General features: G+C 36.3%; 2 protein-coding genes across 3 annotated transcripts; one reads left to right on the top strand and one right to left on the bottom strand.

Annotated features, from left to right (window-relative positions):
* On the top strand, positions 2,300 to 4,035 carry LOC18773452. 2 transcript variants are annotated; one of them, XM_007205721.2, is made up of 5 exons: positions 2,300 to 2,718; positions 2,963 to 3,013; positions 3,119 to 3,252; positions 3,355 to 3,446; positions 3,552 to 4,035. In XM_007205721.2, exons 1-5 carry the CDS (start codon positions 2,431 to 2,433, stop codon positions 3,728 to 3,730), a joined length of 744 nt encoding a protein of 247 aa, XP_007205783.1. In that variant the 5' UTR covers positions 2,300 to 2,430; the 3' UTR covers positions 3,731 to 4,035. The 2 variants fall into 2 exon arrangements, with proteins under 2 accessions (XP_007205783.1, XP_020420719.1); XM_020565130.1 differs by having other exon boundaries at positions 2,301 to 2,718; positions 3,563 to 4,035.
* Positions 10,697 to 12,519, bottom strand: LOC18773981. The gene is made up of 2 exons (XM_020565795.1): positions 12,079 to 12,519; positions 10,697 to 10,918 (listed from the first exon to the last, which is right to left on the bottom strand). Exons 1-2 carry the CDS (start codon positions 12,340 to 12,342, stop codon positions 10,697 to 10,699), a joined length of 486 nt encoding a protein of 161 aa, XP_020421384.1. The 5' UTR covers positions 12,343 to 12,519.

Below are 17,593 nucleotides of genomic sequence, written 5' to 3'. Positions count from 1 at the left end.
ATATTCTCTGTGATGAAGAATATTAAAACAAAGCCAAAGCTCAACATACACGTGAAAAGTCTACATCAAGGTTGAAAGAAGAATAAAATAATATGCAAGTGGGCTTAAGGAATGAATAAAGAAGTAAAAATGGTGGTCATTAGCTCTCCATTTTTTTTTTCTTTTAATTAGCTACTTTTGGCTGTCACTCACCAATCAATGGCAAATTGACTAATACTTTGGATTTCTTTAAGTCTAATAGTGACAACTTCTATCATTTCTCATCAAAGCCTCTTAGCAACTTTTTGGGGTTTGCTTGTATTTTCAGCAACCTACTCACCAAAACCATTAGCAAGTGGGTACTTCAAATTGGCTGCCGGTCCACTTAAATGACCTCATTCTCTATAAATTGAAGGAGAAATCATCAGCAAAAACACACACAATTCAACCAATAAAAACCAGACTCAACATCTATAAACCCAACTCAAAAGCCTGAAACAGCCTTTCTTTTTCATTCTCTGAATTCCTAGTTGAAACTCCTGAGGAACTTTCTTTATTTGGCTCTACCAACTCCTGGTATGATTTTTTTCTTGTACAAGATTGAATAGAGAAATCTTCAATCTCCATTTTAATTTTATGTACCAAGTCTGAATAGAGAAATTTTCAGGCTGTGTTGTTTATGTATTTTCCTTTTTCTTTCAAGTTGTCTGAATAAAGAAATATTCCAATAAACTTCTGTCATTTCCATTACCGTTCAGTTTCAACTTCTGTTAGTTACCATTTTTGCACTAAATGAATATTGAAGTCCTCTTAATTGAGGCATAGAAAAGAACCTGTATTGGGTCAATTCCCCGCCCCATCCACAATCGATTTATTAAACTCAATACTGGTGTGCCTTTTCCAGTCATACAAATTTTCAGTCTGTTGGAGTTTTTCACTGTCAATAGTGACATGCCTTCGCAATCGCAACAAGCAAACTCCACGACCAAACGCCACGCGAATGGCCGACGAGTCCTTTTCGAAGTAAACAGTAATAAATGCTTGTAATTTAGGGTTTGACAATATCAGTTGTTAAACCGGTTCAAAACCATATGCTTGTAATTTTTCATGTTACTAGAATATCTGCAGCAATGAGAATAAACATGTGTAATTTATAAACAAAAAGTAACTGATTATCCTTTGGCATATGTGTGTGTGTATATATATATATACAGTCTTGATCTCTTAGACTACAGAGGTTCAAGAGATTTGTGGTCACTCACCGATGGATGTAAATTCAACGGTTCACTCACTCTTGAACTCCTTTTAAGAAACTTTTTTGAACAATTGAATTAATATCCAACGGTGTGTGACAACAATCTCTTGGACTCTTGTGGTCCAAAAGATCGAGACTGTATATATATATATATATATATATATATGCAGACGTATAAACGTTATTATCATGTGGACGTTATGATTTTTTTACTACCGAACCTTTCTTTTCTTCATGTTTATAATCCACACGATAATAACATGCAGACATCTAAATGAGAGAATAACTGTATATATATGCTGTTATATTAGATATTGTAAAACCAGTTCAAAACTGGAAACCGATGAAACTGCACCGGTGTTGTAACGGAACTGCACCGACAGTTTCTCTAGCCATTTTGGCAATAACCAAACCGCTATAACATGAGGCCCAAGATTAATCCAGCAAATTGGGTAGAAATTAGGGACGGGCAAGGTTCAGTTTTGATTAGTTTTTGTCTCTAATTAGAATTGATCCGATATTATTTATTAGGTTTGATTCAATTCAGTTTTTATTTAAAAAAATTCAAAAACTGTCCGATTCAGGTTGAACCGATTCCTGTCCGGTTTAGTTTTGAACCGGATTATTAAAATTATTATTTTTTAATACAATTTTCAACTGAAATTTTATTTTTTTGACTTGAAAATTAATAAATTATTCAATTTCATATAAAAATAAATATTAAAGCTAGAAGAGAGAGATGTTTTGAAATTGAACTTGAATAAATATTAGTTATAAGATTAAAAATATAGCATAAATAAATATTGAAATTATATATATTTTAATTTGACTGGTTCGGTTCGGCCCGGTCTCTTTTTTAAGACAGAACCGGAACCAAAATCGGTCCAAATTGGTCCAATTCGGATTTTAACCGGTTGTTGACTTTTTGGTCAACTTGATTTTTTTTTCGGTGCAGTTCAGCTCAGCTTTTCGGTTTGTCGGTTTGAATGCCCACCCCCTAATAGAAACAGAGAGCCCAATTGATAATCTTACAGCAATGAAATGACAAAAAGGCCCTTCGGCTTAGCCAGAAATGACGCACAAATTGTTTGCTCTGCTGAGGCCTGCTTGCTGCTGGTGGAGAGTGCGAGGGGCGACTGACCGAGTCTCGTAGGCTCCTCCAGAGAGAGAGAGAGAGAGAAGGAGAGAGGGAAGCAATGTTGTCTGGTCTGAAATTGCAGGTGAAACCCACAATCAAGCAAAGCTACAGCTTCCTGGGGAGCAAAAAGCCTGGCCGTCTGCCCTACCATCTCAGACTTCCGGCTCGACGGGTGAACTCGGTGTCCGTACGGTCTGAGTGTGTTAACGAAGCATCTCAGCCGTCAGTTTCATCGCACTACACGGAAAGTGTGGGATCTCCATTACCTTCGGCTTCACTTCTTCAGCTCTCCCACTGGAACCTCACCCACCGCAACATCGTCTTGCTCAATGTCGTTGCTTGCGCCGTAACTCTCTCTCTCTCTAGATTTTTAATATACTTTTTATGCTTTTGGAAGCATAGTTCTGTTTCTGATTGAAGTTTAATATGCTTTGGAAATTAGATTCTTCAAGATGGGTTTTTCTTCAGGGTATTCTGAAAGCAAAACCCAACAATCTCAGCTAACATTTTTTGAAAGAATTACAGACATTGGTGGTGTGTTTCTGCGATTGAGTCAAGTTTTGATTTTGGTTTTTGGGTTTTTCTAATAGGCAGCAGTTTCTGCGACGTGGCTCTTCTGCTCTGCAATCCCCGCGCTTCTGGTTTGTAGTCTTGAATACTTGATTTTAATCAGCATTGGAAATTGGCTATGTTTTTCTTGAGCAATCGCTGTTAGTAAAGTGAATTTCCAATGTGGTTTTCTAAAGGCTTTCAAGAGAGCAGCTCAATCACTGGAAAAGCTGATGGATGTTATGAGGGAAGAGCTTCCTGACACAATGGCTGCTGTTCGTTTATCCGGGATGGAGATCAGTGACCTCACTATGGAGCTCAGTGATCTTGGGTTGGCTTACCATTTCAAAGTTCTTATATGCTTGTCTTAAGCTAAATGGAAGATATCTTTAATTAACTCATTATCAGCTGACTCATTTAGTTTGTGGTGCAGCCAGGAAATTACACAGGGTGTTAGAAGTTCCACTCGAGCTGTTCGCGTGGCAGAGGAGAGGTTGCGCCGCTTGACAAACATGGCTCCATCAGGTTATCCATGTCTTCTGTAGTCTTTTTTTGGTTATTGTTGTTTTACCTTTAGTTTTCACTTAGGTTTTGGAGCAATGAATGTAAAATTCATCTTTACTTGCTTAGCATCGGTGCAGGAGGTAACCAGTCCGAAAACTGAGGTTCCAGGGCCAGTTTTGGCTAGAACTGCAAGAGGCATACGGGAGGGGATTGTGAAGGGCCGTGCTCTGTGGCAAATGTTTTTCACTATCACCCGGTTCTCTAGGCTGGCACTCAACTATATAACCAGTCGAAATAAGCGGTAGAGTAGATCACAACCATACAAGAGCTTCAGGGTGAGCAACATCAAATTTTTGTGAATATACATAACTTCAAAAAAAAAGGTTTCAGTCCCAATTTAATGATTCTAAGTTAGGATGGTGAACTTTGTAGTCACAGTTGTCCGTTTCAGAATGTTGCCTTCATGATAGATATCCTTTGGTTTGCCTTGTTCCTTTTTTTTGTCACTTGGAAGTGTAATTGGTTTCTTGTAGATTTGTATGAGAACGCCTCTGTAATGCCCTCTGCTTGATCAAATAACATCGTCTGCTTTTAATTTTCCCCCGTACTACGTTACAGCTTTGATTAAAGTTGTGCAATGTTATAATCTGTTTAGCTGGCTGTGGCTTGATGTTAACCTGGTATCTATTAAACAGTAAATATATATCTGGAACCAAGTCATTAAAGATTACTACTATAGGCATATGCTCTTATGAAGTGTATTGTATATTCATGCTAGAACTAATATACTATATTGAAAATACAGTTGAATGCGTAGCTATAAGCCTATAACTAGGTTTAATCATTTTGTTGGATTGAACATGGTTGGATTTAGAACAAGTAATTCAGTTGATAAACGTATATCCTAGTATGCCATTTTAGCAGGACTATTAACACTCAGTTTTAGGGGAAGATGGGTGAGTTTGAGAAGAACGACAACGAATGGTATTAACGAGTATGAATACACTTGGAATCTAACAAATGGACCAAATTGCTGTTTATGGCTATGTGAATACTGAGGTTCTTTGCTTGGAGTTTATGGAGTAACAGGTATAAATTTGGAAGTCATTGAAAAGCGAAGGAGGATAACCGAGCACCACAGGTACAGTTAGGAAGAAAATATATTAATTAAATGCTTTAGGGTAAGTGGGAAAAAAATGGGCAGAAAATGTGATTGGATGGTAAATTGGGCAGTCCTGATTTTCATCTTTGTATGTTCTCTTCTTGGATAAGAGCTACGGTAGAAATAAATGAATGGCTTTCTCTTTAATTATGTATTTAGGGTGCTTAATTATGTTCTCTTAGAGAATTTTCTTTTTATATTGAGGCCCTTGCATGATACTTGGTGAACATAAACGTACTTGTATTAGGGTTTAATACCAGGGTGTCCAGTGTTTTCCTCGAATTTGAACAATTTCTTCCTGAGTCTTGGTCTCTTTTGCTGAATTTGACATTAATCTACTTTAATGTGTGAGCCTCTACGTGTGATTAACGGATTAAAACACACTAACCAAATCGGACAAATTCAAAATTTATGGTCACATGATTTCTGTAATGTGTCTACAAACCTGATGTTATCATTTTTCTTTTGGGGAAGGAATCCAAACTTATTTTATATCTTAGAAGCAAAAAGAAATAAAACTGAGAAGCTACTTTTTTCTTTCTTTCCTTGGTCTGAACCCTCACTCACTGGTGGTGGATACAAGTATAAAATGAAAACCTTAAAGCTGCGAAAACCCACAGCCTTAGTAAGGTTCCCTGGGGCAATAACATAGGGTCTAATATGAGAAACTTGCTCAAGGATGTGAGTAGATCTGAGCACGGATCGGTTCGGGAGAGATCTCTACCCGTTAACCACATCGAACTTTCGGAGCCCCAACCCTAATGACCTGGGCACATCATTTGAGTGTTGAGAGACTAGAAAAGAAAATCAATCTCTTTTACTTAGAGGTTGCAGTGTAGCAGCAGATGCTATTGATTTATGGTCGGATTTGCAGACAGCAACTAATGGTAGCCACATGCTGGCCCTCTCCTTCTCCCTGATTTTGATAGAAGGGAAAGTGCAAAGGACATTGAGATTCCCTGATTTTGATAGATGGAAAAGTGTAAAGGACATTGAGATTCTCGCTTGCAAGAGGGATAAGAGCTCCATACCAAGTAAAACATGACAAAAGTACCACCTCCCTTTCACCTCAAGACCGCTAGACACTTATTCATTTCTGTTTTTTTATATATTTTTTAATTATCTTTTCCTCTTGGAATGTTCATTTCTATTGCTTTGATGTCACCACCACAATTTTACTGCCTCAAAAGGGTAGAGATTTTCATGCTTACGTTTTTTTGTTGTTGTTGGTGTGCTTACGTTTTACCAGTTCGTATTCTTTTGTATATTTATGTATTTTGGTAATTGAGTAAAGAAAAGGGGAATCAAAGTACAAAATAAAAGGCAGATATGAAGTTAGTCAAGTTGGTTAGAGTGGATGTACTCTTTCCTCTTCACTAGAGTTCCTTATCCCACTCCTCATAATTTAGATTAAATTAAATTAGAATATTATTTGTATAAAATATATATATATACAAAACAAAGGAAGAAATGTGTACGGGCAAAACGAGATGAAAATTGCTAACCTAATAAATATTTTACAAAAGAGATGAGTAAAAATTATTAAATTGCAAACTAATCCTTTTTTTTATATAAATATATATAGAGGAACCTTACTTTTTCCTAAGCTTTTTCTTTTCTTTCAACAAGTTTGGGTGGGTTTCAATTTCCAAAGCAAACAAATTATCTACAGACAACTTATATACACACATCATGTTTTTATACATTGTCTGGGAATATCTCGAATCTACAAAATTGTTTTATGTAGGACTTCCTATTTTTAATTAAACACTGAATTATCGATATGCCATACGATATTCTATCAATATTAACGAAAATACATTGTATGTTTTGTTGTTTACAATGATATTCACACATTGGACATCCTGTATAGAACTGGACTAAACCCATCAATACCATTGCTTTTTATATAAAAATGGTAATAAACTTAAATTATCATGGCAATAGCTATTTGGGTTAGTGGCATTGATCCCCCACTTTGTTAGAGAAGCAAAACCTTAACTCAAATATTATGAACAAATTGTTGTTGAACAAGTGTGGAAATCCCATTTATTATGAGGAGGAGCTCGTCTTAAGTTTTAAGGACCCAAACAGCGCTCTTTAAATTATCATAAATCACAGTTGAGAAAGCACAAAGAAGACAGAAGAGGAAGTTAAGAACATGAACAAGGAAAGCGCGTTACTAAAAAGTGAAGTAGGAAGAGCTCCTGATCAATCACAGACAAAAGAACCCAAAAAAGGGAGAGCAATTTACATTTTGTTAGAGCAAAGAAACCAACAAGAGACTTCCATTAGTTGGATAATAGATCCATAACTGTACATTAATGTCCTCATCAGTTCTACTTGATTAGAAATAGATCTTACAAATGTACAAACCTAGAGAAAACTTGGAAAGAAAAAGAGAAAAAGGCTGTAGAAGCCATGCTAGGTTTGTGGAATGTCTGTGTTGAGCTAGAGCTGTGATTGAAGTAGTTTAGGAGGAAGAAACAGATGAAGAATAGTTAATCTGACCACCTGGACCAGAGCTTATAGGTGGTTTAGTCGCCTTCCTTGATCTTGTAGCCATCATCATAATTGTCTCTTCCTGCATTACATACATAAATACATACAGCCAGGCCCATACATACAAAAAGAAAGGATTGCAAAACAAACTATTAACGAGAGAGAGAGAGAGAGAGAGAGAGAGAGAGAGATTGGTATATTACATTAAATTTCATTTCTCTTTCGGTCTGTAGAGGAGGAGGGTGTTGATTATGATCATCATGAAGTCCCAAACAGTCGAGGCAAGCCATGATGACGTGTTCAAAGAAAGTGCAGGGGCTGTTGAAACGGGGTCCTTCCCTCTGCTGCTCCTCAGTTGCTGAACTTTCCATATTCTGATGAATTTCCTTTTGGTTTTCTTGCCTCTGTTTCTGCTTCTTTTGTTTACTTCTTCTTCTTCTTCTTGTTGTTCAATTAGTTTGCCTGTTTTGGTGATCGGTGGTTTGGTGCAGTTATTTCACCTGACACCTTATGTTGTCGGCGAAACACAAAAAGAAACAAAGTACTTCGCAAGAGACACCTGCCACTGTGTTTTAGTGCTAAGAATGAGTGAGAGTCTTTTGACTTGTGAATTTCCCTTCTTTTGTCTTTCTTTTAAATCGGGTTTTTGCTCCTTTTTATGTGGGAAAATTTAGAAACATCATCAAAAGTTAATACATCAATTTCAATTTGCCAACTTAAAGAAAAACTTCAAAAATATCATCTCGATTTTTCAAAATTTATGATTTATCATATGACTACTTTTTTTTTTTTTTCCCTGGTCAAGATATGTTCCATGAATAAGAAACAGAACATTACAAAAGGCCCAATAATAATAATCATAACATCCCAGGCCCAACATCATTAAAACTAAAACAAAACAAAATAAACTAAATTAAGCCCACAAACAAAAGCCCAACAACACTATAAACCCGAACCCTATCTAACAAGGTTAACTTTAACCATGAGTTGTCACCGTCAACGTTGCCGCCATCACTGCCGCCGTGATAAGCACCACGACCACTAGAACAAAAGTTTGTGAAGACACCCGAAGAGACTGACGAATGAGAATGGGGAAGAAGCAAAAGCCGCATCATACTCATATGGTCAAATGATGGATCTAAGAAGATCCCACACTCCCAAAACCAAGAAGCCATCTCACAAACATTAGTCTTGAGAGACACAAGCACAAGGGAGGAGAAGTCAGTTGAACACTCAATAGCTAGGGGAAGGACAAAGGCATGGATGTGACAGTGGGGTTGTGACTGAGGGAAAACAAGATGGACAACCATGAAAAAACAAAAACAACAAAATAAAATAGTGGGGTTGTCATTGAGGGAAAATAGAGGGTGGACAACTATGAAAAAACAAAAACAACAAAATAAAACTCTCACATAGGAGAGAGATAGAATATTAGCTGACATGGGAGCAAGAAAGCAAAGAAGGAAATAGAGGAGAGGGGAGGAGGAATAATGACCTTCTCTCAACTCAAACGGGGCTGCGACGCTAAGAAAAGTTTTGGGGGAAGGGCAGTTAGGGTTGGAGAGAGAGAGAGAGAGAGAGAGAGAGAGAGAGAGAGAGAGAGAGATCACATGACTACTCTAACTAGGGGTGGGCATCGGGACTGGAAAACCGGAACACCGAACCTAACCGGTGAAAAAAAACCGGAAAAAAAACCTGTTGACCAAAAAAGTCAACAAACCGGACCGAAACCGGACCGAACCGGTTCCAACCGGTTCCGGTTCTAGTTTTACATCTCTCCGCACCGGACCGGACCGAACCGGACCGGTCATATATTTTATATTTATATTTTTACAAAATTTTAAAATCTAATGCCATTTTTTAACTTCTATAATCACTAATTTTCCAAGTTTAATTTCAAAAAATTTCTAAATGTATGAATTGGATTATTTGTTCATTTTTAAGCTAAAAAAATAAGTTATTTATTATAATTTTTTTATTAAATAAATTAATAATCCAGTTCAAAACCGAAACCGGTCAGAACCGGACCAGAACCGGTTAGAACCGAACCGGCCGGTTTTCAAAATTTTTTTTGCCTAAATCGGACCTAACCGAACCAGTTAAATAATACCGGTTTCGGTTCCGGTTTGAGGTGAGAACCGGACCGAACCGGACCGCGCCCACCCCTAACTCTAACCTTCTGTTTGGACGAAGGAATTGAAAATTGCATAGAATTATTAAATGAGAAACTTAGATATCTGTCGTTTAAATTTCTGTCAATTAAAAATTTCAGTGTTTGAATTTATGTATGTCAAATTTTGTGAATGACATAAATGATAGTGAAAACAAATTCATATTCAATAGAAATTGCAAAATAATGAATATTTTGGTGGAAATTAAATTAAGGAATCTTGATCCCTAATTTTCAAGATTTTTCATGTTTAAGTTGCCAAACAATGGAAATATCAATTTCTCCTCTTCAATTCCCGTCTGGGCCTGCCCATAGCCTTGCTCGAAAAATTTTAAAAAAATATGTAAAACTCGACCTGAACAAAAAAGTTTCTGACTGGCTCGGCCCGTGACAAACCCTAGGTAAAGGTATTGCAATAGTTTTCAAATAATTTTAAAAAAAAACTTTCGAAAAAAGAAGAAATAAAAGAAATTACAATTCTTTACGCCTGTTAAGATTTCAGAGGGATGGATCCACGACTTACTATTAGTAACATTGATATTATTTCCAACTTAATAACCCACATATACGATGTGAGGTTTTATACAAAAAATCTCGATGTTATTAGTAGTGGAACTATTTATTATATTTTATTAATTTTTCGATATGTAACTTCATATTCTTCAACATTCTCCCTAACATGAGGCCATCCATTAATGGGCAACATATGCAACTAATTTCACATCAATCACTTTTATTTTTTAATTCGGAGTTTTGTTTGATTCAGGCCCACATACTAGACATCCTCAACCACTCCCATGGATTTCAATAAATTGAGATGACATCTCTCTTCAATTTTCTTTAAGGTGGAAAATAGTATTTAACTTATTCATATATCATGTGTCTACCCATGAACAGCACACAACATGACCATATATACTAATGAATCGAACCCGAAAACTCTTACAACATGTGCATGATGTTAGTGCATGTAAATTTCAAAAGATTAGTTCTTGGGTTCCACAATTAGGATCCAAATTAGGTACACCTAATGTTAGTGCAAATTCAAAAGTAAACTCTAATACTACCGTAACTAAAATCATTTTCATTGCAGATTTATATGGTAAAATACAACTAAATTTTCTTTTCAAACAATGTCTGAGTCCTTGGTTCAATGGTCCTCTCCTACAATCTCCTACAATCACTCAAATACCATTCTCAATCAATGTGGTATTTTTACAATGTGGTCAATAAATTGGTGCTGCAGAACAGTACCGGGCTTGGAGATGAGCTCCTACACCTTATATCACCTTGCCGTATTCCAGTACTATACAATATTTTCTCACACCCCACGAGTCCATAATTGGTTTCTGCTACGAGTGTACTTGTTGGTGATCTTTGCTTCACCCCTTACAAGTTACAACCTAAACTAGGCAACCCTTGGGAGGAGAATTCACGTCAACTTTCTCTTCTTTTTCCTCTTTGTGGGGTTGAAGAACTCTCAGAGGCAAAGTCCAAGCCCAGACATTTAAGAAATGCAAGTCTGGCCAGCCTAAAATAATAGCAAGGGTGGAAATATAGATGGAATGCTGTAGGGGCCTCCATTTCTAACAAGTCCTCTCCTCTCATTATTCTACTTGTTGTGCTTGCTACTATCTCCCCTTTTATGCTTTCTTCTACCTGCCAAGATCTTACAGGCTCACATTTGTGTACGTATAATTATACATTGCCTAATTCTAATTACAACAGCAGGTGTTATCATTAAACATGCTTAACTGGACAGCAAAAACAATGAACAAAACATTGTCATATGAAATTTTCTATTGGCCTAGAATAAAAATAAAAATAATACAAATGAGGTTAAAGCAATTTTAGAATGAAAAGGTAATGTGGTTTTTTTTTTTCTAAACAAGGGCAACGAGGGTATTTCAAATTAAAGATGAGAAAATCTAAGGGTTCTACCAGAAAAAGAAAAAAACATTTGGACTTTGGAGTATGTTAATTGGTACAAGGGTTTTACCACAAAATCACTCAATTTGCACAAAATGGAATTTCCACCAAAAGCACTTCTCTCAGACTTGAAGACGGAAAGCATGCGTTCCAGTTGTTCAACAAAAGAAACAAAAAAGGCACCCCAATTCATTATATGTTGTAATTTATTTAGTCAAGTTTCTGATGTGAGAGTTTATTTTCTTCAACATCTTCCACAACGTTAGAGGGAGGTTCTCTTTACCTTTTATTTTTGACAAATTATGGGCAAATAATTCCGTTATAGATGAAATATGTAAAGAAAAAAGTGCAGGGTCCTAATTAGGCAATTATTGCACAATTGATATTAGGTCAATGGGCAAGAACTTCTACAAACAAATTTAAAGTGGGTAAGGAAATGCTACTGAACCCACAACCATAAACCCCAAACCCCACCAATCCCCCATCCCCGCCTTCCAAAGATGACCCAGACATCGAAAAAAAGGGAAAAAAATTTCGAGTCATTGTAGCTTTGCTTTAAACAATTAAAACAAAAGCAATTGTAACTCAAGCGATTAAAAGCGGTCATGGGTTGAAATCCCCCTCCCCACTATTGCTTTGCTTGTATAAAAAAAAAAAAATGGAAACAAGAACAACTAAAACCAAAATGAACACAAATATAATTAGTAGGATTGGGAATTCAGGAAACTATTTATTCATTTCTTTCTTTCTTTCTTTCTTAGATTCTTTTCCACATTTTCCTAGCTGCCAAACACATTCCACATCTAGCTACAAACGAAATCAATAAGCAAAAAGGAGAGAGAAATCATGTAAAACAGTAAGAAAACAGAGTGGTGTGAGGAAATCGGTACCTGGGTATTTTGTAAGCGGTGTGTAAAAGCTGTGGTTGAGGTGTTGTGCTTGGGAAAATCATCAGCAACTAAGCGGCTAGTGGAAGAAGATGAAGGCTTGTTGTTGCTGGTGGTGGTGGTGTTGCTGTGGTCATCGAGATCTAAGACTAAGATGCTGAAGCAGAAGAGAAGAATGAGGAGGAGGATCATCACCATCACCTGGATCCATACAAGCCATGGGATTCTGTAGCTTTCTATTGTGAATTCATCCCCAAAATTGTGCATAATCAATATATACGACTTCAAACAGCGAAGATTGAGAAACAGAGAGATGGGTTGATGAATAAAAAGTCAGAAATTGATTCTATTGTGCAGCAGAAAACAAGAAGAAACAGTGAGAAATTGGTCACAGAGAGAGAGAGAGAGAGAGAGAGGAGTTGGAGTAAAGAAAAGGAAATGGAAGGTGATGAAAGGTGATGAAAGGGTAATAAATAAACATATTTATTTATTTGCAGCTGAGAAAGATAACAGAAGTCTGAATCTTGCACGCACCAATTGACGCGCCCAAGAAAGCTGTGGAGTTATTATTTATCAGATCTATGGCAGTATCCATCTAGGACGGTGACTCTGGGACGGGAAATCATCCACAAATGTAACATTTTACAGGATATGCTTTTGAATATTTGATAATCGTCAAAAACTTCATATGAAAAAGAAAAAGCTACGTTACGGTGAACAGTAGAAAACAATATTACACTATTTTATCTTTGGGAATTTGATATTCGCATTCGTAAACTGTCATCATATAATTTTTTTATATATAATTATTAATAGAGTAAGGAGTGGACGACGAATTTTTTTTATATTTTAAATTTTATGAAAAGAAGGTTAGAGGGAGATCTGTTACTCTCACCATTAGCGCTAGGGCAAACTCACAATCTCGAGTCAGAATAACTTATGCGTAGCACCCAATTGTCAACTGCCACCGGTATGGATTTATGTAGGAAATTACAGATCGCGCACTAATGAAGAGATGATGAATATTTTGAAGTGTCAATAACAACTTTCTTATCTTCACATAAAAAAAACCTATTATCTTTTCATCATCTAAATAATCTTTAATAGGTTCGATTTGTTTGTAGGTTTGATATGAATTTATTACCTTCGATTTACTTCTATATTGTGAACCAATATAATTTTTTGTTTATGTAAATGTCATGCAAAATCTTAGAAACCCTAAAAGAGATAAAAGTTTTAGCCACCAATCTCTTTTGGGGGATCGGTGGCCTCCATCCCTCTCCTCCTCCCCTTTCCTTCCCTTCCTTACCCTCCCAAATCTTCCCATCCCATCTTCACTTCTGCTCCTTGCCCATCCCCTCTAGCCGCTCCGTCTTGGCTTAGTTTGGTGGCTGCTTGGTCGTCTTGGTGATGACGTTATGATGGGAATGATTTGATGGATCTATATTAGATCTATGCGAATTTGTTCATCTCCATCCTCCCTTGGTTTGTTGTGGGCCTGATCCGAGATAGGGCGTTATTTTTGTTTGTTGTTTTAGTTATAATAAGTGCAACAATTCTTTGTGAGATTGCTAAACGGTCTCTCTTCAGGAGAGCTTTAGTCTTTGTTTAGGTTTTAAGTTTGTTTTCTAGGTCTCTCTTTGGGAGATTTTTTTGCTTTGATATTTATGTTGGTGTGTTTTTAGTTTATCCAACCCGTGTCTTGGTGCATTTTTCAACTTTTTGTGAAAAGTCGCCAGAGTAAAGCCATGTGACATTGGTTTGATGCTAGATTCAAGCCCTTAGAGCTGTGATTATGGGAGTACCATAGCCATAATTATCTTTTTTATCCCATTAACAGGGGGCGTATTGTAGCGTGATTATCTTTTGTATCCCATTGAAACTTGTATTGGGTCTTTGTTTGGGTCTGACTATGGGTTCAAGTGATTGGTTGCCTGTGTGGCTATTGTAATCGAGTCTTTAAGCTTTGTGACCTGAAATGTTAATGACTTCCAATGAATTGGTGATAGATAATGACTTCTAATGAGTTATGACAAATAGGATTCAACTTAGTTCTCCCTTTGAGTTGTGTTTATAGTTAACACAATTTTTTTAAAAATATATTCAATAGTCTAAACTATAAAGGGATGATGAGGTGTCTCACATACACTACTAAGGTGTTATGAGAGTTCGAACTTAAGATCATTGTTCGGTAAAGTGCCCGCAATTATTTCCCATTTCTAGGTTTTCTACGCTTAGAAAATCTTTGTATTTATTTGTGTATTAATTTATTTCTATTAAAGTTCTTAGACGCATTCATTTTTCACGGTTCAAACCAAATTATTTTTCTCAAATTATACAGTGGTGATCGAACCAAACCAGATCATGTTAGGTATGTCTGATTTGATTTGGTTTTTTATCAGTTTGACCACCAGTTCGTTGGGTATGTTTTTATGGTTCACTAATAATATTTATGCCCACATCTAAGCAAAGTAACCACCCAACCAACCAACAGCCTAAACTCCTATAAACCCCAGAATCTAGGACCAAATAGAGTTTGGCAACTTTTTCTTTTCTTTTCTAACCATACACAGACAGACACGAGAGCAGAGCGTGAGGATCACATGCTATGCAGAAACGTGGGACTCGTTGTTGAGGAGCCGAAAATCTACAGGTCAAATCTGAAGCGTCGGATAGTTTTCAATCTTACGTCATGCTCCATCAAAACGACTTTGTTTCAAGGGCAAATAAAGAGTACAGAGACAAATAGAAAATAAAAAATATATGTATTGGTTGGGCGGGCAACACGAAAGAGGACAAGGTCGCAAGGACAGGGACAGAGGGGCTCCTGTAAGAAAGGACATGCGTTGGGTGCGGGTTCGTCGGAATATGTTAAGTTTGCTTCGGTGTCGATGGGCCCCACGCAACACAACGTGGTCTGGGGAGGCTGCTTTTTATACATTCGAAGCATCACCCTCCAAATCCAAACATGTGATTATCAAACTCCGCTACCCTCCTTTTTCATCCTGACGAAGAATAAAAAAATGTCCCATTTCTTCATTTTATGTTATTTATCTGCAGTGAAAAGTGTGCCTTTCTTTGTAGGGCTTGTTAATGGGCTGGATCGGGTTAGTTCGGCTCAAATTTAATGAGTTTGGGTCGGGTTAGATCGGCCTTTAAAGAGGAGAGAGAAAATATCGAGCCGGGCCGGACCTTTTTTTTTAGAAATTTCAAAGCCCAAGCTCGACCTATGAGCTGAGCTTGAGAAAGCCCATCGGGCTAAGCCCAACTGGCCGGGCCTAAACAGGCCCTACTTCATTAAAAAAAAATCATAAACTTAATCATAAAGACATTTTAGTCCAAATTTGAGATTAAACTCACTTAATTCCAATATTTTCACTTCAAACCAAATTCATAACACACCAAATAAAATCACACAACTTATAAGATTTTTCACAAAAATAATAAATCAAGTATTATTTTTGAGGTTATTACATAATTAGATCGTAATACGTTTTAAGAAATAATTTAAAAAAATAATAACTATTAAAAAAATATTTTTTTAAAGGATGGTATGAATAAATATGCAAATATTTGTATGAATAAATATGCAAATATATGGTGATGTGTTCAAGAAAAGCATGATTATATTTGGTGGTACGATTATGTTTCGTGATATGATTATATTTGGTGATGTGATATGTTGTTCATCTTATATATATATATATATATATATATGTACAGTCCTGATCTCTTGAACCATAGGAGTCCAAGAGATTGTGGTCACTCACCGTTGGATATTAATCTAATGGTTCAAAAAAGTTTCTTAAAAGAAGTTCAAGATTGAGTGAACCGTTGAATTTACATCCAACTGTGAGTGACCACAAATCTCTTGGACTCCTGTGGTCCAAGAGATCGGGACTGTATATATGTATATATATAATTGTTGAATTAATAATTGACACAAATTAATGTGCCAATCATCCAATTATAAACTAGGAATGAGTAAAGAAAAGTAAATGAAATGAAACAAATTATATATATGATTTAAGTGATATAATCCTAAACCTAAATTCTTATTTATACATAATTATATATGTATGCGGGCCTAATGGACCGGGCTTTTGTGGGCAGGCCGGGTCGGGCTTTCTTGGGCTTAATCGGGCCGAGCCTATGGGTCGGGTCGGGCTTCAGACACCCAAGCCCAAGCCTAGCACGGCCCAAGACATGCCGGGCTTTTTGTCGATGGGCCGGGCGGGCCCCCATCGGCCCATGAACCCGCATGCCAAATGATGAGGCCTACTTTTTTGTCTGTGGGAGGTTTTATTTTTCTACATAAACAAATGTTCCTCACTCCGACCCAAAAACAAAAAACAAATGTCCCACACAAGACGCAGACGCCTTTGTTTTAACTTTTTTGGTGCTATGAGATCATGTAGGTTTCTTCTAGAGATACTTTAGCTTTTATGGCCGGTAGAGTTGTCACCGGGTCGGATATGGAACGGAAAAAACTTATACTTGATTTAATTCTCAAAAAAAATAAATAAACCCAATCTGATCCAATAATCTGACGAATCCTTCAGAATTGGATCCATGTTAGAATAGTTTTTTTATTCACATCCAAATTCTTGGATTATCGAATATTGGATTCAATAATCTAATTTGAATTCTTTTATCTCATAAATTAACAAAACTAACACAAAATATATATCATCTTCCTCTTGCATTTCTTGTGTTGGAGAACCAAAATCATATCCTTAAAAAAATGAAAACAACAACTATATAGAGGATATAGGAGAGATGAGAGAGAAGAATGAGACAGAGAAGAGATAGAAGATAGGAAAAGGTGAGAAGAAGAATAAGAAGAAAAAAGAAAGAAAGAGTATTTGAGTGAATGAGAGAGGAAGAAGATGTGGTCTGCCTTACCCAAAATAAAAATAAAAAGATGAGGTCTGAGAGAAGGAGAGGGGAAGACGATGATGAGTAATCGAGGAGAGAGTAGATTGAGAAACATGGGCTACATTCAGTGGTGGATCTAGGATTTTCGGGCCAAGGGGTCATAGTGTAAAAGTTTCAAAATTTATCTATGAAGAAAATAACACTAAAAAAGATAGAAAGATAGTATTTCTATTTATAATTCATGACAAAACCAACAATACAAGTTACAATTGTCCATTTGAATATTAGGACTATAATCCGTCATTCGAGTTCTTAGTCCAGGGTCTATCTGAACATTAGCCAATAACTTATCTATCTAAATCGGTCTTGCACTTGAACTACCTAAATTAGCTAGACAGAGAAGGACTATCCACAAATAATTTTCTTTTAAAGAATCGTTCCATAATTCTACACATCAATTAATGCAATCTATCAATGATTTTTTATCCAAATTATCATATAACTATGAAAATGTCAATATTATCATACCAATCAAAACAAAACATTATCAATAATATGATTATCAATCAATTATAAACTCAACCAATCAATATTATCATACCTATAGATTTCATTTCATAAAATTTAAAAAAAAAAAATC

This window comes from Prunus persica, chromosome G6 (genome assembly GCF_000346465.2).
Source record: "Prunus persica cultivar Lovell chromosome G6, Prunus_persica_NCBIv2, whole genome shotgun sequence".
Lineage (NCBI taxonomy): Eukaryota > Viridiplantae > Streptophyta > Magnoliopsida > Rosales > Rosaceae > Prunus > Prunus persica.
Note: the sequence above shows the minus strand (reverse complement) of the source record. Positions and strands in the feature narration are given on the sequence as shown.

What these genes read in the sequence shown, in the direction of transcription:
- LOC18773452 (XM_007205721.2), top strand. Translation starts at nt 2,431, where the DNA reads ATGTTGTCTGGTCTGAAATTGCAGGTGAAACCCACAATCAAGCAAAGC. An exon ending in TCAATGTCGTTGCTTGCGCC is followed by an intron (nt 2,719 to 2,962) that starts GTAACTCTCTCT and finishes TTTTTCTAATAG; the next exon opens with GCAGCAGTTTCTGCGACGTG. An exon ending in GACAAACATGGCTCCATCAG is followed by an intron (nt 3,447 to 3,551) that starts GTTATCCATGTC and finishes TTACTTGCTTAG; the next exon opens with CATCGGTGCAGGAGGTAACC.
- LOC18773981 (XM_020565795.1), bottom strand. Translation starts at nt 12,342, where the DNA reads ATGCACAATTTTGGGGATGAATTCACAATAGAAAGCTACAGAATCCCA. An exon ending in ACCGCTTACAAAATACCCAG is followed by an intron (nt 10,919 to 12,078) that starts GTACCGATTTCC and finishes AGATCTTGGCAG; the next exon opens with GTAGAAGAAAGCATAAAAGG.